Source organism: Gracilinanus agilis, chromosome 5, assembly GCF_016433145.1.
Source record: "Gracilinanus agilis isolate LMUSP501 chromosome 5, AgileGrace, whole genome shotgun sequence".
NCBI lineage: Eukaryota > Metazoa > Chordata > Mammalia > Didelphimorphia > Didelphidae > Gracilinanus > Gracilinanus agilis.
In genome coordinates this window covers 99,728,697-99,751,940 of record NC_058134.1, presented here as the reverse complement: position 1 = coordinate 99,751,940, position 23,244 = coordinate 99,728,697, and the positions used below count along the sequence as shown (strand labels likewise).

Genomic DNA, 23,244 nt, shown 5'->3' with positions numbered 1-23,244 from the left:
CAGCTAGGCAGTGTCTGAGGTCAGATTTGAACCATCTCTAGGCTTGGCTCTCAATCCACCGAGCCACCCAGCTGCCCCACTTAGTATCAATTCTAAGACAGAATGTAAGAGTTAAAAAAAAAAATGCATGGATATCCTTATTATTCAACTAGCAAAAATAGCAATATTCCTTAGAACACTTTATCTAGAGATATCAGGAGAGTGACCTATCCCAGGATTATTTATATTTGAGCCCCAGTTAAAAATGTGGGATAAATAGGAACTGATATTTACACAGTGCTTAAAGGTTTACTAAGGGTTTTTTGTTCTTCTTGATACATGATCTCATCTGAGCCCATGAGGGAGGCACTCAGATGAATCTGTGCTTTTACTCAGAAATTACCTTCGACAAAGCAGATCTTTTTCAAAAGTCCTTACTTTCTGTCCTAGCAACAACTCTAAGTCAGAAAGGCAAGGGCTAGACAAACAGTGATTTGCCCAGGATCACATAGTTAGGCCAACATAGAACATAATCTACCCATTCCTGTCCATTACACTAAACTCTTGCTCATGTCCTCCCATAAGTTTGCCACAAGAAACCATGATCATACAGCTAAAAAGGATCAGGATTCATTCACCACACCCAGTTCTCTATCCTCAAGACCACAATGTCACTCTAGAGATTCACCTTTTGTTTCACTCAAAAACAAATACATCAGTAGTGAGGAAAAGTTCAGAGGACAACCCACTTACCTTAATTTGTTAGATGATCGGTAGAAAGGCCTCTTAGCATGCAAAATACAATAACTATATTTGACTTTTGTACCATGGAATCCCCATTCAAGACCCATGATACCTGGTTATAACAAGAAGATAGCCCTGGATTTTTAAAGGCTATTCCAGCAGATTTTAAGTTCTGGCAGGTCCTTCAGTGACCTGTGAATCTGCTGGGGGAAGACCAGCCTCTCTAACCGTGCAAAGGCTCATTCCAAGACTATAAGGCAAGATGCCTCCCAAACTTTATCACAACAACTAATGAAATTTTCTACTAGGGGATGGGAAGATTGTGAGTGACTCAAATGGAGAGATTTTTCACACTGATGTGCAGAGAACTACCTATGTCACAGGAGTGTGAGAGAAGTGCTTTGTAAAGCACAGCACCACAGAAATATGAGTTATTATCAAAAAAGCCCAGGCTGGTACTTGAGTTTTAAGTTAGTCAGGACAAAAAATCATCCTGGCAGTTAAATAAGAAACAATAAGAAATGTCAAAGCAGAATGGGAGACAAAAGGCAAGACTTTCCCCTATGAGTGTCAAAGGCAGAAAAAAAATTATTAATCTTGGCTGATTTAGTTATAGTCTTGCCAGCTGTATTGGGGTGGCTGAGATGCCCTTTGGGATTCTATCATTCTGCTAGGGGCAACCACTGATATGTGCTCATGCCCACAATTCTAATCAATATCCTCATGCCAAGTCTTCTAGTAAATAATAAAAACTAACTGATAGGCAATGTTTGTGTTTTACTAGCTTTAGCAGATCTCAAACAGAGGACATTTTTGGAATTTTGGCCTTTACTCCTAGAACACAGATTGAAGAGACTAGTAAATGTGACTGATGACATGCCAGGGAAGAAAAATCTCACTTTTTTAAACAGAAAAAAGCAGACCTTTAAAGTAAACTGCCCCACAAATGGTGCTTTACATAACAATGAATCAATTTTCAGTCCCATCCAGATGCCTGTGAAATATCACTCACCTGAATGTCTAAAACATTGATTTTTCGTTCATATTTAGAGTGAAATTTTTCTGGCTGCATCACAACCAACTTTCCAAAAGAGGCTTTTAGGAATTTTGCAACTTCATTGTTGAAAGTATGATGGAATTTGTAATCTTCCCTCATGTTGTTCGCTGGGAAATAAAGGAGGGAAATGGCAGTAAGAATCTCTGAAGTTTATTATTACTACTTAAGTCAGCCAAAATGTTTAGATCCTAAGTACTGGAACTTGTAAAACAAGAGAATCTTTCCCACACAGGAAAAACTTAAAGCAAAAAGTGTTAGCTATTACCAGCAATCAATGGTAAATGGAGATGAAGCAAATTAAATAAGAAAGCAAGGCAATGAAAAATAAGATTTAATTTACATGCAACCTGGGACTCTATTATGTAAAATGAAATAAAGTCTGTATTTGATATCTGTTGTTAAGCCTACAATTCTGACTTTAAGTCATCTATCTTGTGATGGTGGGGAGCCTTTTTCAAAGCAGTTTTGACTCCTATTCCATTCATATATTTATTCCAAAGAGAACTGCCCAGAAATGAAACCCTGTCATAATCTAACAGAGACCACAAGAGGAATTAGAGAAATTCACTTTCATAGGACTCTACCAGATCTCTATAAACTTGGTGTCAAAGATTTCTATTAACTTAGTTCTTTCATATACAAGTTTTACAAGAAATTAAATGTGCAGCAAAGTTGGCACAGAGGATAGGAGCAGCTAAAATCCTGCCTCAGGTACTTCCCAGCTATGTGACTCTAGGCTTGTTATTTGGTCTCTCTCTGCCTCACTTTCCTCATCTGTAAAATAGGGATAATAACACTACGTACCTCACCAGGTTATGAGGATCAAATAAGACAGGATAAATAGAGGGCTTTGCAAGCCTTGAGGCATTCTATAGATAGAAGCTCATATATAGCTTTGTAAAAAATTAAATAGCTACTTGATTAGTGAGAAATTAATATAATGTGTGAGGTGTACAGCTATCTCAAAAACTGCACCCTTATTGCTTCTTTGGCAACAGATCTTCTTTGGCCTCACTTGTTCATGCTGCTCTCCCATTCTTGGCCCTCAAGCCTTTGATTAGACTCACATTTTTTTACCTTTCTTTGTTTCCTTCTGCCAAAACCTACCCTGTCTTTAAGAACACAAAAAAAAGCTTTCTAGGTACAAGCAGGACCTATTAGCTGCTACTCACAGCACAAGTAACTCATGTGAAAGCCAAATTATCCATATATTTAATTATATATGTCTATACATTTCCCTACTAACCCATCTGTTCTTTTGTTAGCACAAAGTCTTCTAAAAGGTATTATCTGAGATAGAAAATAGTGCTAGACTTAAAAGTCAGGAACTCCTGGATTAAATCTAAAATCATGTCTGGACAGTTTCTTCTCCTCTTACCTCCTCCTGCCCCTTACTGAAACAAAAGTACTATGTTTCTCTTCTTAGATTGTTAATTACTGGTTCTTTCAGGGTCAAGATCAAGATCTAATTTTTTCTAGGTAGTGAGCGGATAACCACACAATGCCAACAATCCAACTGAGCTGACATGTGAATAGAATTCTGCATCACTGCTACAAAAATAACAATGGATATATAGATGGAGGAGAGGGCAATGACTAGTCACACCTTTGTGAATTAGTTCAGTGTTTTCTTATAACTGGACATGAGTAGGAGTAGAAATTTAGAAAAAAACACTGAGAAGTTCTAATCATGGGACATTAAGAGGAGAGCAGGCCAGAAGAAGGCAATGCAGTAAACATTTTATATAGTCATAGAATAAGGAAGATTCTGGGTAGAGAGGGGTTAAAAGAACCTTAAGGTGGCTCCAAGAGAGAGGCAAAATTGAGGTGGAAGAGTACCTGAAGACAAAATTTTGCTTAGGGTTCTCATGGACTTTTTTATGTTGCTTTGTTTTAAATCAATAACAAAAACAAGTGATGGTGGTTTGATTTGAGTAAGTCTGACAATGGATATGATGAATTTGTAGCTGAGTAATCTGTGTTCAAGTTCCTATCCAATAACGTGCTACCTGCTTGATCTCAGACAAATCACTTTTTCTCTGGGGATCATTTCATCATAAAAGGAGTAGGATAGACTAAATTATTTTCCAAGATATCTACTTGTACTTCTTACCTTACAGAGTTTTTGTGGAAAAAAGAAAAAAAAATTTAATTAAAAACTGAAAGAAAACTCTCTCTCTCGCTCTCGCTCTCTCTCTCGCTCGCTCTCGCTCTCTCACTCTGGAAATGTAACTTACCAATATCTTGATAGAGTTGGTAACTTTGGTCATCAGCATCTTTGAAGATGCCTATGATAATGACATCACTTCCATCCTTCAGGAATTCTTGGACTTGTTTCACACCCAGAATTTCTTTGGATGGAGGTTCAGACTGTTCAATCATGTAGTCCACAATACCTAGAACCAAAGAGATCAACTGTTGCTTTCCTGATTGACAGCTTCAGCTTCTCCTGGTCAATCTCTACTTCAAGTGTCTTAGAAGCAGATTTCTACTAATGCTTCTCTTCCTGACAACTCCCAAATAATGGTGCTATGCCTCCCCAGTATAGTCTTAGAGAAAAGACCAATACCGTATTTTTCTCGTGGACCACTGTAATCAAAAGCTTTTCCCTTGCGGAAGATCTTGAGGGTTGGGTATCCAGTGACATCAAACCTCTTGGCCAGGTCGGTTTCTGCAATGGCATCTACTTTAGCCAAGGGAATGGGTGGAGAACGCTTACTAAGTTCTTTTGCAGCTTTCTCATATTCTGGAGCAAGTTTCTTACAGTGTCCACACCTGTCAAAGGAGAAGTACATTTTACAGGTGAACAACTCTAACAAGGATGAATAGAATCACAGAACTTCAGAGTTAGAGAGGACCTCAGAGACACCCTAGATATCAGGAATGGTATCCTCATCAAAACTTTTAAGTCAAGCTAACTCAGTGCATAGAACAATTCTTCATTCCCAGAAAACAAAGTAAGATAATGTCAGAGAGGAATAGTACCTATTGCTTTCTAGGATTTATCTTGACTACCACCCTTAAAGTCAATCTGGGGTCTCCATTTAAACATTCAGCACTTCACAGTTAAGACAGATGGGAAAATGAAAAGGTTTATATTTCTTCAATATATGAACTCCTTTTTTTCCCTCTAGTAATATTTCATTGTATTTTCCCCCTAATTACATAAACAATTCTTTTTTTTATTTTTTTTTGTTTGTTTTAAACTCTTAACTTCTATGTATTGGCTCCTAGGTGGAAGAGTGGTAAGGGTAGGCAATGGGGGTCAAGTGACTTGCCCAGGGTCACACAGCTGGTAAAGAAACAATTCTGACATTTGTTTTCTGACATTTTGCAACCCAAATTCTCTCCCTCCTCGATTATATGTGCATTATGATGCCATACAGATTTCTATATTCACAATATTCTATTATGAAAGAAGACACATATTGCACATGTAAGAAAAAGTGAAAAATTGTATACTTCTATCTGCATTCAGACACCATCAGTTCTCTCTATGGCAGTGGATAGCATTTTTCATCATAACATATGAAGTTTGGGCAGTTTTCTCAAAGAGAAGACACCTTACTCCTTTACCTAGTAATTCAGATCAATGCATTAAGACCTAACTAACTATTCAAGAAAGTAATAGATACTGAGTCTCTAGAGCAGTGATGGTGAACCTTTTAGAAATGGAGTGCAAGTGCCATGGCTGCCCCTCCCACCCTGCCTTACCCCACACAGGGGAGGGAGAAAGCACTCCCACTGAGCTGATGTGTGGAGCGGCAGGTGATGCAAAAAAATATCAGGCATGGTGGAGAGAGAGAGAGGGGGGAAGCAGCTCCACCTGAATGCCCACAGAGCACTTTGCGTGCCATCTTTGGTACCCATTCCATAGGTTTGCCATCACTGCTCTAGAGTCTACCCATTAGTCTTTATCTGGTTTATACTATTAATTTGTGATATCAATCAGAATTTTTTCAGTGGAGAGTACCACAATTAAACAAAGTTTACATTCAAATTCCAAACTGTACATTTATTCTAAGATGCCTATCATTCCTAGACCAACTTTATAATAATCTCCTTCTTCCCGATTTGTACTGATATTTATACTTTGCTCACTTATTTTTACCTCTCATTATTGTGCATCTTCTTTTCTCAATGAATCCTTGAGATAGCATTTTCTTTCAGAGCCTGACCACTACTGTGTCTGACTTAAGAGTTGGTGAAGGTGTTTAATAACTATATAGCATCAAACCAGTCCCAATTTACAAAAGTGATAGTCATCTTACCAAGGAGCATAGAACTCCACCAAAATGATGTCTGCATCATTCACTACTTCATCAAAATTATCTTTAGTGAGCACCAGAGTCATTTCAGGTGGAGGAGTCCAGTTGGGTTGGGAAATCTCTTTGACTTTAGCAACAATGTCTGAAATAAACCAGATGAGAATGGGCAAAATTCTCAATTACTTTCTTTGACACCAGCAGGTAAATGAAGAATTCCTCTGAAGAGAATAAGCAGGTTCTATGTCATGGGTGTCTAGAACTATATGAAAAGACCAAGGAATGGAAGTAGGAAATGGCAAAACATAAGGCCAGATATAAAAGAAATTTTAATGCTTAGAAAAAACTGCTGTCAGAGAGAGCCAAAGGATTATGTGATAAATCCCTTCCTGGTGTGCTGTTTTTAATTCCTTGGCTTCGGAGTGCTGCCACTACCTTTTTCCCATCTTCAACCCTGGATTTGATTACTAACTTCTTCTTTTTTTAAAATTACTAACTTCTACATCTTATATACTTTTAGCCAATCAAAGCTTTCTGTTGCCAAGAGGGTTATGTTCCTCAGGTTCTGTTAACTGTCCCCCAATGACTACCTAATTAACCCTTAAAATCACCTGCTTATATGGCCCCAAGAGGAACTTTATTCCCTGGGTCTCAGAGATATCACACAGTCAGATGTCTTAAGTCCTTTTTATTTACATTTCTTATGTGGATTTTAAAAATGGATGATTATACAACAAAGAACCAGGAAATCTGGCTCTGCCTCTGATATGCTCTCTCCGAAGTTTGAAACCACTGGGCATAAAGAAATGTTCCCACACCTGGGAAAGAAGTTGTTTCAAGGAATAAATTTTCTTATTCCTTGTGATGTGAGCTAGAGCAGATGGATGCCCTAGGGCTGTGATACCTATGGCATGTGATACATACCTATGGCATGTATGCCAGAGTAGGCAGTCCCCTCCCCCTCTCCATGTGCTCCTGAGGATAGTTTTCACATCAGCTGCCCCTCTGCCCAGCAGCCCAATGGAAGCACTTCCTCCCTCCCCTGTATGGGGTAAGGAGGGGGGCAGCAGCGACACATGGGGGCAAAGGTTGTAATTTGGGCACTCAGGCTCTAAAAGGTTCGCCATCATTGCCCTAAGGGATAGTGTTAGATTTGAAATAAGGAATATAAGTTTAAAACCTATCTTCTTAAATGTTTGACCCTAGGCAAGTCACTTAACCTCTCTATCAGCCTCAGTTTGCTCATTTTTTAAAAACCCTTACTTTCTGCCTTAGTATCAAAGCAGCAAGAACTAGGCAATAAGGGTTAAGTGACTTGTCCATGGTCACATAGCTAGGAAGCATCTCAGGTCACATTTGAACCCAGGACCCCCCCCCCAACTCTAAACCTGGCTCTCTATTCACTGTGTCACCTTGCTCACCCATTCACTTGTAAAAATGGAATAACAGCACTAACTTTCTAGAGTTGTGAGGACCAAATGAGTTCATGTATGTAAATCAATACAAACCTTACAGTACAATAAATGCTAGCTATTATTACATGAACTGGTGCCAGATTTAAATATATATATGGAATATTTAACAAAATAAATAAAAATACAACAAAACAATGTTAATTTGAGGTTTTCTTAGTCAATATGAAGCTAGCAGGGACCCACTTGGGCTTGACTCCACTTCTTTAAAGCGTTATGCAAACTTGGGCTATTAAGACAGAGAAACAAAGACTCCTGGATCAACTAAAAGACCCCTAAAAGGAAAGGGGGAGCCTGAGCACTACTAGGTCTCTAAAATCCCAAGCACTCAATCCAACATTTCAGCACCTACAAGCAAAGTCACAGACTAGGCTCTATGCAACCAAAGGAGCAGCTTACCATTTTCTGTCCTTGAGCCATCATAATCTACTGCTTGGCCCTTCTTCAGGATTTTGATGGTGGGATAGCCTCCCACATCATACCGGCTTGCTAATGCAGATGCTGCTGTTGCATCAATTTTGGCAACAGGGATAGGAGGATCATTTTCTTGAAGTTTCTTAGCTATTTTTTCATATACTGGAGCAAACTGCTTACAATGCCCACACCTGGGAAAGAAGATTTTGGGGGAAAGGGAAAAATAGTAAATTTAATGATTTCATCTAACAAAAAATAAGAACATTAGTATAACAATTAAAATTAAGTCAGGAGGGGGCAGCTGGGTAGCTCAGTGGAGTGAGAGTCAGGCCTAGAGACAGGAGGTCCTAGGTTCAAACCCGGCCTCAGCCACTTCCCAGCTGTGTGACCCTGGGCAAGTCACTTGACCCCCATTGCCCACCCTTACCAATCTTCCACCTATGAGACAATACACCGAAGTACAAGGGTTAAAAAAAAAAACTCTAAAAAAAATTAAGTCAGGAATCTAAACACATTTTTTTGTTTACAAAGGGGCAAGAAGGATTATCAAGGTTGTAGAAAACTTATTTCTATGTGAACCTGAGAATTAACTGAAGCAGTTAAAAAAAATACAGGAAAAGAGGGAGGAACATAATTTGTGACTCACACTAGTTCCCAAGGAGGAGGTAAGAAAGCATAAGGAAGAAAATAAATTTGATGGCTCCTAAACTAGCCAACAGTTTTCAATGTTTGTTGACTGATCAAAAATATTTAACAATTGAGAGAGGGAAAAAACATGAAACATGTAACTATGGGAAAATATTCAAAATTAAAATTAAAAAAAAGTAAGAATATTTAACAAGTCCCTTCTATGGAGATACTACTGTATCTCCTTAGATTTAGAGATAGAAAGTTTAGAAAAAAATAAAGCCTCTATTCTCATAGAGGAGAAGTTCTTAACCTTTTTTAATGTTATGGGCTCCTAGGTAGTCTGATAAAACTTATGGATGTCATCTCAGAGTAATGTTTTTAAATGCATTTTTTTAAAAGTACATTAGATTACAAAGGAAAGAAATTATATTGAAATATAATTATCATTTTTTTAAGTTCATAGACTATAGATTAAAAACCTGCTAAAGAAGTTGGACCCTAGTAAGGGTGTGTAACAACTCAACAGATACAATATCATGTAAGTATTATAGAATAGCAAAATTAAATTTATGAGAGGTCTAGGGGATAAAAGAGGCTGTGGGGCAGGAGAATTAATGTGTTCTATGGATAGATTTCAAAGTGGGGACTCTTGAATTTGGATGGGAAAATATTTTTAAAACTGTATTTCAATAGAATTTGACCTCTACAGAATCTATACAAGCCATCGCTACTTATCAATTTACACTACAATTCTCTCCTCTTCCAAAAGGATCAAGAATTTCAAAAACTAATTAAGTATATTGAATGTATTATAATAAAAAATCTAATTCATCTAAAATATGTCATTAAAGGGAGGGTTAATAAGCAAAAGAAGTAGTGATCACAAAATGCCAATGTGGCTTCATCAATAATAAATCTCATTTCTTTTTGTTATAGTTACACTATATTGGCAGGTCAGGGAAAGGATATATAGTATAAATTTTGGCAAAGAAATTAACAACTTTCATGTTAGTCTTGTGGAAAAGATGAGTTGTGGGTTGGTTGGTCAGATGCCAAGGATTTGCTCTTAATTTTTGAAGATTTGTTTTGTAGCCTACAATTCTGCTGAATATATTTGCTGATTCCCTGTAGGATTTTCTAAATAAACCATTATAGCATTAGAAAATAGGACAGTTTTATCTCCTCTCTGCTTATCTTTACTATGCTTTTTTTCTCATCTTATTCTAACTGCTAGCATTCTAGAACCATATTAAATAACAGAAGGGAAAATAGGCATCCTTATTGTATACCCATATTTACTGGGAAAGATTCTAGAGCAGTGATGGCAAACCTATGGCATGGGTGCTAAATATGGCACACAGAGCACTCTCTGTAGGCACCTGCCCCAGAGTTCATTACTAGAAAGGCAGAGGGACTCGGGCAGAGCTGCTCCCCGACCCCTCTCCACCACATCTGATGACATTTTTTCATATCACTTGCCCCTCTGCCCAGCAGCCCAATGAGAGCATTTCCTCCCCTGTGTGTGGAAGGGGGATGCTGGGGGTGGGGGGCGTGGGGGAGGAGGAATGGCATATAGTCTCTGTTGGGGCAGACACAGCACTCAGTCTGAGGGGTGGGGTGGGGCTCGGCACTCCATCTCTAAAAGGTTTAGTATCATTGTTCTAGATCAGTGATTCCCAAAGTGGGTGTCACCACCCCCTGATGGGTGCTGCAGTGATCCAGGGGGTTGGTGACGGCCACAGGTGCATTTGGGGGTGGTGAATAACTGTAAGGGGGCGGTAATAGTATGTGACAGGGGGCGCTAAGTAATATTTTTTCTGGAAAGGGGGCGGTAGGCCAATAAAGTTTGGGAACCACTGTTCTAGAGCATCCCTACTGCATATGACACTTGCTTTTTGGTAGATAGAGCAAAGAGTAAATATCAATTGTTTGAGGTCAATTGTGAAGGTGACTTCCAGTGAAGCATCCTAAAAATCTAAGCTTCTGGCTCTATTACTGCTCACATTTTTATCTGACTTGGATAAAGGAAAAATTGTCACACTTATGAAATATCTAGATGACACAAAACTGGGATAGATAACTAACACAATGAAGATAGCTGAGATCCAAAAGAACTCTTAAGTCAAACCTAATAAGATGAAATTTAATAGTAACATATGTAAAGTCTTACTCAGATTTTTAAAAGAAATCAACTTCACAAATATAAAAGAATGGAGAAACAGTAGTGTGGCAAATGAATTGGGAATAGTTCATTGGGAAAAGATCTGAGTTTTAGTGGTCTGCAAGAATAATAAGCTGGAGTAAAATAGTAGCTAAAAAAGCTAATGCAATCTTGGGCTGCATTAATAAACAAAGGACCATACCTACAACTAGGGAGGGGCCATTCCACATAAGTCAGCCACTCTCATTAGGGGTCAAACATGGCAGGCTGAATAATATTAAAATGTAATTGGAAAATATTTAGCCAAATAAATAAAAATACAATAGAACACAGATAATGTTAATATGTGGTTTTCTAAGTCAATATGTAGCCCTCATTTAGTGGTCTCATTGCTGCTAACTTTGATAGCACTGACCTAAAGCATGGTATTCAGTTCTCAATGTCACACTTTAGGGATGGCAGTAAGCTGGAGAGTGTCCAGAACGTAATCAGATAGGATCATGTCCTGTAAGGGTCAGATGAAGGGAACTAGGGGTAGTAGGCCTAGAAAAGAAAAATATGAAATGGGACTGGAGGACACTTTAAGTGTCTCCCAAATATCTGAAGGACCACAGTGTGATCCTTTACACTGTGAAGTATGAAAAGGCACTATGCTTTCATTGCCTAGTTTTAGAAGGCAAAACTAGGATCAATAAGATGAACCTGCCGGGAAGCAAACTGAGGAATTAAGAAGTTGCTCCCTCAGTGAACATGTTCCAGGTATCATTCAATGGCTGGACTGGATGCCCTGTAAGGTCCCTTCCAGCTCTGACATACTGAGGTTTCCACTTCAGAAGACTGGATTAGACAAAATAATAGGATTGTACATGACAAAAAGCAATATTTCCAAGATAAAAAGGGGGATCTAGATGGAAATTATGTAGAGTAAAAATCTAACCTTCGGTATCAAAGGGAACTGATGGAAATCCAAAAGCAATACTTATCTCCCAATATAGAAATGGCCATTAACACATTTCTAAGAAAGCAATGTACATTGTTGATAACAACCAAAAGAAAAGTTCTACCAATCTTGGAACATATACCATTTGATTTAATGATGGCTGGATCTAAATATTTTAAGGCTACTAAAAGGGAAATAAGACATGCATGAAAAATCTGCATTTATGACTAAGAACTAGGAAGTGATAGAGCAAATTACAGTGTGGAAATACTGCTCTTGTCCTAGAAGATAACAAATGTAAAAGAGAGCAGATATCAATGCTTAAAATCTTTCTCATATGCTTATCTCTTCCTTAGTGCTCTTCATTTTCTCTCTAGAAATAACCTCATGCTTAAATTTCCAATGTTCTGGTTCATGGCTTTCTTACTTCATACCTAGACCCAATGACCTAGGCTAGTCTCTAATCTCTCCCTTCCTTCAACCCATCTCTTACATAGTGGTCACAATGAACATCTAATACACCTAAGTCTGGCCTGTTCAAAAAACCTTTAGTGACTTCTCAATGACCAGTGAACAAAATGTAAATCCTAATTTAGACTGGCATCCAAATGCCTCCATAATCTGGCTTCGATTTATGTTTTCTTCAAGTTTATTTATACTTCACCTGCTGATCTTCTTCCCAAGAGATTGAAAAAAAGAAGACACCAAGTAACAAGTATTTACTTATTCCTTATCACTAACTATGCACCCAACTTAAAGGAAAAAAAGAAAAAACTCTTGTAATAAATTTGTATAGTCAAGCAAAACGAACTTATACATTGCTCACATTCAAAACTGTCGATCTGAAGATTGAATCTTCAGTCCATTACTTCTCTGTCAAAAGATACATGGTTCTTTATCAACAAAAACAATTATGTATGGTTCATTATTTTTTCCAGGCTTATTTCATATAACTTCTCATTCATCTGTGTAATATTCTAGCCAAACAGATCTAATGATTCCCTGATCTAGTCCTACCCTGGGGCATTCTGGAATAGACTTCCAATATATTTTCCTATTAAAATTGATTCCAAGTCCTAATTTATGTAGCCTCTTTTCCATGAAGCTTTCCCCAAGTCCTACTTCTCCAAACTGGAGAGGATTTTATTTCCTTATCATATATCAGACATGCCTCTGTTAGGTGCTTTCTTTGCCGTCTTTTAACTTATGTTAGAGTTATTAGTCTCTCTTTCTACTTCTTGAGGGTAAGGATGAAGTCAGTTTTCATCACTGAATTCACAGTACTTAGCTCTGTGAAATGCACAGCACAAAGCAGAGACTTTTTAAAAAATGGGTTAAGTAGAAATGTTCTCATTCTCCCCCAACGGGCTCAAGAGACCTTGGGCAGCCTGCTAAGAAACATAAGGTCTCAAGCCAATAAATATAAGCACTGGACAGAAAAAAAAAAGTATTTATAGCCAGCAGAATTAAAAATAAATATTGACTGTAATGAAATGATTTATAGTCTTCCACAGACATAGACTGCAAGCTAAGACACTTAAGAAATAGTATTCATTAGTTGTTATGGCTGAAAAATATAGGGCTTTTGAACCAATCTGGTGATTCACCAAGCCTAGGTCGATGGATCTTTGGACAACAGCCTTGTATATCAATACTTCTATAATGAAGATATACTGACCATGGAGCATAGAATTCCAATAATACAGTGTCCTTGTCAGCTATAAAGGTATCAAAGTTGTCATCATTTAGGACCAGGACCCCATTTTCTTCTTTCACTTCAGAATCATCTTCTTCATCTTCATCATAATCTTCCTCCTCCTCCTCTTCATCAATGGCATCATCTTTAGTAAAAGAATCTAGAAAACAAAATCCCATCCACATTATTTAGGAAAATCCCCTAATGGATTATAAATTTAAATATTAGTAATTCTAAAGAGTCATTAACCACCAGATGCTTTCTAGCTGGGTGACCCTGGTCAAGTCCTAACCACAATTATCTCATCCTTGTCAATCTTTTGCCTAAGACAGAAAGTAAGGGTTTTAAAAAAAAGTCAATAGTCACTAGTCTAATAGATCCTAAGGAGAAATAAGAGAGTCAAGATGGAAAAAAACCAATCATTTTTATTAAGCACTTATTGTGTTTCAGTTTTAGGAGAAATTGAAAAAAAATGGAGACGCTAAGTATTTAAGCTCTGCTTTTTAATCCAGCCATTTTTCTTTCTTTTTTTTTTTTTTTTTTTTCCTTCTACAATACCCTTACCCTTACCTGTCTTACTGAGGCAGAAGAATGGTGAGGTTTAGGCAAAGGGGGTTAAGTGACTTGCCCAGGGTCACACAGCTAAGAAGTGTCTAATGCTATATTCAAACTCAGGACTCCTAGCTCTCAATCTACTGAGCAAATTAGCCATCCTCAAAAAGATCTGGGATTTTCCCCCCAATTTTTCTTCTTTTTTTTTAAACCCTTATCCTCTGGTTGCAGCATCAATTATAAAACAGAAGAAAAGAAAGGGCTAGGCAATTGGGGTTAAGTGATTTGCCCAGGGTCACACAGCTAGGAAGCACCTGTGACCATATTTGAACTCAGGTCCTCCAACTCCAAGACCTGGTGCTATATCTACTATGGTACCCCAATTCAGGCATTTTTCAAGGGAATGGATGTTTTTCCCAAATAAAAAAAAATAGCCAACAGGTTTGCAAATCTTTTAGGGAAACTCTGAGCTCAGATGTGGTCTTTTTTTACTCAAAAGAGAATGCTTAAGTTTGGTACCTCAGTGATCATGGTCTAATTTGCAAAGCTGATTTATCTCAGTGAACATTACATGTCCACATACTTTCACTTGATGCTCCATCAGCAAATAATGTTTTCTTCTGAATTAGTAACCCAAATGTTAAGGAGTGGAAGGTACATGGGAGCAAGAACCATAAAGCCTTGGGTTTTGCCTAAATCACCAGACTTTGCACATTCACACATGTGTCTATGGGAAAGTCACTTAATTTGGGGCTCAGGTTCCTCCACCATGAAATGGGAATAACACTTTTTGCCTTGCCTAGTATACAGTCACGAGCCTCAAATGAAAACGGATTTTAAAATGCTTTGTAAGCTGCAAAGCACTACAAAAAGATAAGATTATCCTTACATTTTGCTATTGGGACAAGAATTTGTTTTTTACTGAGTGACAGGTTCTCCTCTGCCCCATTGTATTTCCCAGCATGCTAACTCACAGTGACCACAATCCTGGCTTACACAGTCAGTAAAATAAGTCAAGTCACTTGGGAATAGACGCTAATATAATAGGCAACCTGAAAAGCATATGTGGAAGAGAATTTATGGTTAAGGGTAAGAATGCTCAGTTGTGGAGTAGGGCAAAAGCCTATCCTGCATGTCTACATAAATATATCCTTTATGTTTCCTTAAAAAGGAGATCCAAAGTATGAAACATGTGTTTTTGGACAAAACCAATGAGTGGATTTGCTTTACTTGACTACAATTGTTACAAGGAAGGCCTTGTGACAGTCATTCCAAAAAGGTAAAAGAATAAAACATTTAAAAAATACATGGAGCAGGAGGAGGGTCAAAAGGGTACAAAGACAAAAGCATAATAATAGTATGATCATGTTAAATTTAATGTACATATTAAAAAACTGAGCTTTATGTAACAGAGTCACAGATTTGGTTTTGGATTTGGAAATATGTATTGAGTTCACAATAATAAAAAAAAGGAAATGAACCAAAAAAGCAAGTCCTTCACCTAACTGTAGCATTTTTAGAACAAGAAAAAAATTTTTTTTTTTTTGCTTCCTGTCTTTCTTAATTTTTTAAACCCTTACCTCCTGTCTTAGAATCAATACTGTCTATTGGTTCTAAGGCAGAAAAGTGGTAGGCCTAGGCAACAGGGGCTGTGACTTGCCCAGGGTCACACAGCTAGGAAGTATCCAAGATCAGATTTGAACCTAGGATGGTCTGGCTCCCAATCTACTGAGCTGCCTACCTGCTCCTCCTTAAAGTTTTAATATTGCTTTTTGTTTTTTACCACAGATACTTTCATTGATTACCAACTATCACACGACCTTGCTTTCTTTAAAAAACAAACAAAACCACGCCCAAGGTTAGATTCAACTCCGAATAATCAACCAGCTACTAAAATCTCTGAACCAAGCTACAGAAAGATTTGGTTTTCCCTCAATAACTAAGAATGCTTTAATCTGAATATGCCTTCAAGAGCTTGAAACTGAAAGTTCTTCTAAGAGACTGGACTAAGTAAGTATAGACACCTATGCCTGTTAGCAAAGATGGCTAAATGCTTCAGTGAAATCTGCTCTAAGCTCAACAAGAGTACCTAGGAAGTCCCCAGAAAACCCAGGAAATATACAACTCTGATTCTGCAAAAGGAGCACTTGAGTGGAAAAGATTTTTGTAATAGATACGTACTTAAGGGCTAACCTTTTCAGGTTCCTATCAAATCCCAGAATATTTACCATAAATGAAGGCCTCCATAGCTAATGAATTAAAAGGAAAATTCTTATCCAAAACCTTACCAATCAAATTTATTCCCTTTAGAAGGCTGTAAGGAGAAAAACTGCTGAAACTGAACTAGTAACGCTACATTAACATCAGAATCATTACTGCTGATTTGGGTTATCCAAAGGAGACTAGCAACTTGGGCTATGAATTTGATCCTGACTGAGAAGACAAATGTCACAGCCCAACAGGAGGCAGATAACCAAAGGGTTCCTACCACCTGTTATCAGGTAGATAATCAAAAGGAAGAAATTAGGGCTGATGGGAGAGTAAAAGCCCTGGAATAAATCACAAGAGAGCTCTTGGTCTGGTTGGTTAGGTCTAAATGGAAGTTAGAGAAGGAAGTCTGAATATAAAAGAACTCAATGGAAATCAACATAGAATTCCTTCCAGTGATACTTTAAAATGGAAGTCAACAAAGTCCACCCCGATTCAACAGTTCACATATGATGTACCAAGCTAACAGGAAGATAGGACCAGAGAACATATGCTTATTACATTTGCTATTTTTTGAAGAGGGAGAAGTGGCTGACTTGGTTATAGTAATGGAAGCTATCACTCTGTGCACAGTGTGGGAAAGCAAGGAATGAATGAAAAGATGAAGTGTTCCTCCTGAGATTTAAAGAGAGCTTCTGCCAGAGATGGGGTAAATCCTGTGATTTTATTGGTAGAGAGGACTCCCAGGGGAGGAAACTCCCTCTACTTTCTCGGCAATTTTTTGTCATAGAGAGTTGCCAAGAGCTTTGAGAGATTAAGTGAATGGCCCTAACTCACCCAGACAGTAGGGATAGGACACAGGACTTGATCCCAGGTCTTTCTGGCTTCAAGATCTGCTCTCTACCCACTTCACCATACTATCTATCCCCACTACTTCAAGAATATTAATGGAAGTGTACTTTTTGTTACAACAAAAGGTGATACTAGAGACAAAAACGGATTCCCTTTAAATTGTTAACTGGGCTACATAAGCATAAGGAACCCAACAAACTAAGAGCATTGCCAGGTTAGTTGTTAGTTACAGAAAGAAGCTAGAACTCTTAGAAGAATCAACTGAAAAAAGATGTAAAAGTCTTTCGTCTATATCATTCATGCCAAAGGTATTATCACTGCTAATATTTTCTCCACAAGTGTTCGAGAAGGTAAGATTTAGTTTTATCAGATCTCATGCTCTTAGGAGTCACATATTCCTTCTAAAATATCAATGGATTTCACAGAAGTATTATTTAAAATAACTTAACTATTTGTGCTTCAAGTGGCAAAACCCCAAAATAACCAGCTGAGAACATAAAATCAGGTATTATTCTTAAATGGATCCACTCTTCCAAACACACTCTAAGCTCCATATTCAAATGAAACCAGGCTGAAATTGCATTGCTATAAATTAAACTTGACTACATTTAGTTTTTTGGTTGTTTTGTTTTTTAATTCTATTGTGAAAAGCAGAGAATACCATGTGCATTACCAAAGAGCAACATAATTCTTTCTTTCTTTTTTTTTTTTTTTAAATTTAAAACCTTTACCTTCTGTCTTAAGAGTCAATACTGTGCATTGGCTCCAAGGCAAATATTTTGTGCATTTTGAAACATTATTCTTTTTTTTTTTTTAAGCCCATACCTTCTATCTTGGAGTCAATACTGTGTATTGGTTCCAAGGCAGAAGAGAGGTAAGGGCTAGGCAATGGGGGTTAAGTGACTTGCACAGGGTCACACAGCTAGGAAGTGTCTGAGGCCAGATTTGAACCTAAGACCTCCCATCTCTAGGTCTGGCTCTCAATTCCCTGAGCCACCCAGCTGCCCCCAGCTACATAATTCTTAAATCTGGTGTCTTATTGCTTCATTCTAGAGTCCAATACAAACAATAACTAATATACCTTTGAAGCATCTTGGGGCAAATTGACTTAACAGAGACCCCATAATATGCTGCCTAGAGAGCTAGACCCCATTGGTCAGGAAGGCCTAGATTAATTAAATTCTACCTGTGACATAGGTTGACTTTATGATCCTGGGCAAGTCACTTAAACTCTAATGTCCTTGACAACTCTCAAGGACCTAGGGTTGTAAAGGTGACAATCCAAATTGGTGGAGGAAGCTTCCTGCTTGAAACAAAACAAAATGAAAATAATAGCAGCCAAATCTGATAAGTACACAGGAAAGTGAAACTAGGAATTGACAAAACATAAAATATTATTAAAGTTTACTTAAAGTCTTTTAAAACAAATTATGAGTTTTATATGTGATTTTTATTCCTGCCATACACTTAACTTCACAAACCTGGGAAGGTACTTAACATCCTTAGCCTCCTTCTTCTTTAGTAAAATGGGAATAATAATAGTACAAACCTCACAGAACAATATCCTGTGACTGCTTTATATTGACTTATATATAGGGGAATGGATTGGGGGTGGGGTGGGGGTGGGGGCCAAAACTGCACTATGACTTTTGGGACACCCAGTATATGTTGGCTATCAGATCCTTATTTAAAGATTCTGACAAAATTCCCAGTAGTCTAGATACCTTCCTACCTTAGCTGTATTAATTTTGTTTATGCAAAAGCTTTTCAATTCCATGTAATCAAAATAATCTATTTTTTTTTAATTGACACTATTTCCTGCTGGGTTAAAAATTCACCCTCAAGCTATTGTGAAAGGTTTTAATTGATTTGGTTCTCTTCACATTTCAATTTTTTTAAATAATAGTAAGAACTCTAGCATTCTATTCATGTATATTAAACCTAACTTCTGCCAGATTGCTTTCCACTGTTTCCAGAAATTCTTGTGTATGGACATGGAGTACTTTCCCGGGAAATCTATGTTTTCAGGTTTACTGAACCCTAAGTTTAAAAATTCAATTATTTTGGATTATTCCTTGTCTTGTCAGTTCCACGGATCCAGGCTTTTGTTTTTTTAATCAGTACCAAATAGTTTTGATGACTATTTTAAAATTTCATTTGAAATCTAGAAGTGCTATTTTCTCTCTTCATTCTTACCTTTCTTTATTCTTTTCCTTGATATCCCAGATTTTTTCCTTTCAAAAAATTTTGTTATAATTTTGTACAGCTTATAAAGCATCACCCTTAGTAGTTTGATTGGCACAGCACTAAATCTATAAAGTAATTTCATTAGTATTATTTTTATTTTACTGCTAGAGCCTAGCCAGGAAAAAAAGGAAATATTCCTCCAGTTATTTAAGCTGTTCATTTCCTTAAAGGTTTTATATCTGCATCTATGCAGGTATTAATAGTGCCTTGGTACACTGACTTCCAGATATTTCATACATTTGATGATAATTACTTACTGAGCCTTTGATTTTATTATTACAATTTTAGCATCATTCTGGATTTGTTCCTCTTCCTCACCCCTCACAGCCAATCAGTCACTGCTATTTCTACCTTCATAATATTTCTCATATCTGTTTCTGCTCACACAGCTATGACTTATAGCTCAGGTCCTTTTAACATCTCGCCTAGATTATTACAACAGGCTCCTTATGTATCTCCCTGCCTGGACTCTCTCCTTACTCCAGTCCACTTCACATTGCTGCCAAAGTAGCACAGATTTAATCACATCGCTGCCGCCCTATTCTACTGGATACAAGAGAACCTCCTCTTTGTTTTTTACAACCTGGACCCACCTAGTCTTTCCAGCCAAAATGGACATCACTCTCCCTCCTGCACTCTGAAATGTAGCCAAAATGGTTTTATTTCCCTTCATTACACAGAAACAGTCTCTCCCCTGTCTCTGGTTCCTCTGCACTGGTTGCCCCACATTACTGGAATGTAATCCCTTCTCAGAGGCCCTCTCTTCCTTTAAGATGAAGTTTAGGCCCCGATCTTCTGCAAAAAGCCCATCCAGGACCTCTCTAATGGCTGGTGCCCTCCTGCCCAATTTACTTCGTAGTCATTTGTATTTATGCATTTTATATATCTATATGTATATATGTACTTCTCTCCCCGAGTAGAATGGAAATTCCTTCAGAGTAGGAATTATTTTGTTCTATGTACTTATATCTCCCTTCCCACCTAGCACAGTGCTAGTAGAGATACCTAATCCTTTTTGATTAACATAGAAATATTATTGATGTTCATTAATTTATATATTTAAACCCCTTAACTTCTGTCTTAGAATCAATACTTTGTATTGATTTCACATCAAAAGTGGTAAGGGCTAGGCCATTGGAGTTAAGTATCTTGCCCAGGGAAGGGTCACCCAGCTAGGAAGTATCTGGGGTCGTTTTTGAACCCAGGACTTCCCATCTCCAGGCCTGGCTCTCTTCCTCTCTTTTAAGTCACCTAGCTGCCCCATGAATTTATTTTGTAGTAAGGGACAAAAGAGACATGTTTTAAAAAAAACAGGGGCAGCTAGGTAGCTCAGTGGATTGAGAGCTATTAATACAATATATATACATATATACTTCTTGTTTCTGTTGAAGTAATAATTTCCAATTTTAATTTTAGACAGAGGAGCTCTTCTAATATATCTATTAACACAATTCCATTTTCCTCATCTGTGAGAATGAGAGTAGATGACCTCTAATGCCCCTTTGTGTGATTCAGGCAGCTAGGTGGCACAATGAATTAGAGTACTAAATCTAGAGTTAGGACTTAGTTCAAATCTAGCCTCATATGATTCTTAGCTATAAGATCCTGGATGTCATATTGCTTCTCTCTACCTGAGTTTCCTCATCTGTAAAATGGGATTATTAGCACCTAACCCCAGGGCTGTAGTGTGGTGAAAAATTAATTATCAATCAACAGAAACACCAATAAAGCCTCCAAGCCAATAATAGGTTTTTTGAGAGAGAGCTGGTCTCACAAAAAAAGCTGGACTCTGGTCAAGATCAAAGACATGGAGCCTTAGGAGATGGCCTTTTTTATGCACAGAAATCTGATGACACAGCATCAGATTAAGGACAGAAAATACAGTTAAAATGAAAAGAGGATGAACATAAATCTTCCACATGGACAGGTCTTAATTAATGACCCGAGTGCTGAATCAGCTGGAAAGTACAGTAATCATCACTGTGGGTGGTAACTAATATCTATTATTATGAATGACCTTTCCAAGGCCTCTGCAATAAGGAGGGGTCAGCCTCTTATTTTTTTTGCTGACAATTTTTATTAATGTCAGGAGTCAGCTGCCATTTGACTGACATAAATCACTGCACCTAGCACATACTCTTGATTGAATGTCTTAGGTCAGGCACCCAAAGGCAGCCCTCCACCTCCTGACTGACTGTCTTGTCTTACATGCAGGAGGGTGTGGTGGGCTTGGTAGAAACTTTTAGGTTACAAGCTTAAGGTCAAAGTGCCTGTCAGCAAGATTTAATACCACTTTAAGTTGTATTTTTCTTAGCTAATACTTATAATTCATATAAAGCAAATGATATTATTTATGTTATAATCATAAAGGCTAATATTATTATAATCATAAAAGGGGGCAGGGCCTTCACATTCACAGTAGTGAGGATCAAATGACATAATATATGTAAAAGCTCTTTGGAAAACTTAAAGCACTATATAAATATTTGCTTTTATTATTCATTTAAGAATGAATTCACATTGATATCAATGCCACTAAAATTAGAAGGGAAACAATTAACTGGGGGAAAAAAATCTTTGCAGCAGGTTTCTCTTTTATAGTCTCATTTCCTATATACAAAGAATTAATTCAAATTTATAAGAATAAGATCTATTCCCCAATTGATAAACGGTCAAAGGACAGAACAGGCAAGTTTCAAAAAGAAATCCAAGCTATCAAAAGCCATATTAAAAATGCTCCAAATTACTAATGATGAAAGAAATTTAAATTAAAGCAAATGGCGGTTTCTAGTCCACAACTAACAGATTCTCAAAAGCTGACCAAAAAAAGGAAAATGACAAATGCTGGAGGGGCTTCAAAAAAATAGGCCCATGGATGCACTGTTCTAACAATTAACCATTCCAAAAAGCAGTTTAGAACTGAGCCCAAAAAGTCACTAAATTGAATGTACTATTTGATCAGTGATACTACTTGTAGACTTCTACCCTAAAGAGGACTCATATGTATAAAAATAGTTATAGCAGCTCTTTTTATATTGGCAAAGAACCAGAAATTAAGAGAGTACTCTTGTAAACTGCAGGGGTATGGCTGAACAAATTATGGGACATAGATGTAGTGGAATATCATTAAGCCACTGGAAATGATGAAAGGCATGATTTCAGGGAAATCTTAGAAGACCTGTATCAATGGATGCAGAGTAAAGTGAGCAGTATCTGAATGATATATCCAACACTGTAAAGACTTTTAAAGATTTTGGAAAAGAATGAAGAAGTTGAACTTTGAAAGACATCAAATACTGAGAGGTAATGGATACAAGATACAGAATGAGACAGAGATTGGACAAGGATAATGTGGAAATGTACTTTACTTGACTATGAATATTTGTTACAAGCACTGTGTTTTCCTTTTTTTGTGTGAGGGAGAGTAGGGTGAGGGTGGAGGATTCAGAGAAAGAAAGAGACAGACAGAGAATTTATACCACATAGACCACATGATCCTCATTATGCCGGTACTTTGCCTCCAAAATCTTGAGTGTGGCGCTCACTCTATCTGTCCTTCCCCATCAGCTCTTCCATAGTCAAACTGAACCTGTTATTTACCTTTAGAGCCAAGGCCTCCCATCTCTTAATCCCTCTCTCTATACAAAACTGCTCTGGCTGTTCTTGATTCCCTGCCCAGCCTGCTTCCCAATCATCTCCCTGAATAATGTGCTCAGACTCTGAAAGTCTCTGAATCACCATGACCCTGTTTTCTTTCCTCCTGATTCAAACCATAGAATGTCATTGGAGAAAGATACACATTAGTACAAATTCATTCATGCTTTTAAGTTTTAATGTGTCCTTCCTGTTGTCGATTAATTAAAAAATAAACAATATATTTGTTATTTCCCTACTGAGCAACTTTGGTATATGTACACTCAGGTTACCAACCTTGATTTTCCCATTCTTGGCTCACAACCTACTCTACTAACAAAAGCTGTCAGGGTTTAAAAGACTTTTTGGTATCAATCAGGAACACTTAAGGGCC

General features: G+C 37.5%; 1 protein-coding gene across 2 annotated transcripts in view; it reads right to left on the bottom strand.

Moving 5' to 3' along the window:
* Nucleotides 1–23,244, bottom strand: part of PDIA4 (protein disulfide isomerase family A member 4) — a 39,670-nt gene that overhangs the window by 11,241 nt on the left and 5,185 nt on the right. For both annotated transcript variants that reach the window (XM_044677568.1, XM_044677569.1), the window contains exons 2-7: nucleotides 13,341–13,518; nucleotides 7,917–8,122; nucleotides 6,052–6,190; nucleotides 4,350–4,555; nucleotides 4,018–4,176; nucleotides 1,736–1,887 (exon numbers count right to left, since the gene is read on the bottom strand). In XM_044677568.1, coding sequence (XP_044533503.1) covers nucleotides 1,736–1,887; nucleotides 4,018–4,176; nucleotides 4,350–4,555; nucleotides 6,052–6,190; nucleotides 7,917–8,122; nucleotides 13,341–13,518 — 1,040 coding nt within the window. The remainder of the gene's footprint in view (nucleotides 1–1,735; nucleotides 1,888–4,017; nucleotides 4,177–4,349; nucleotides 4,556–6,051; nucleotides 6,191–7,916; nucleotides 8,123–13,340; nucleotides 13,519–23,244) is intronic.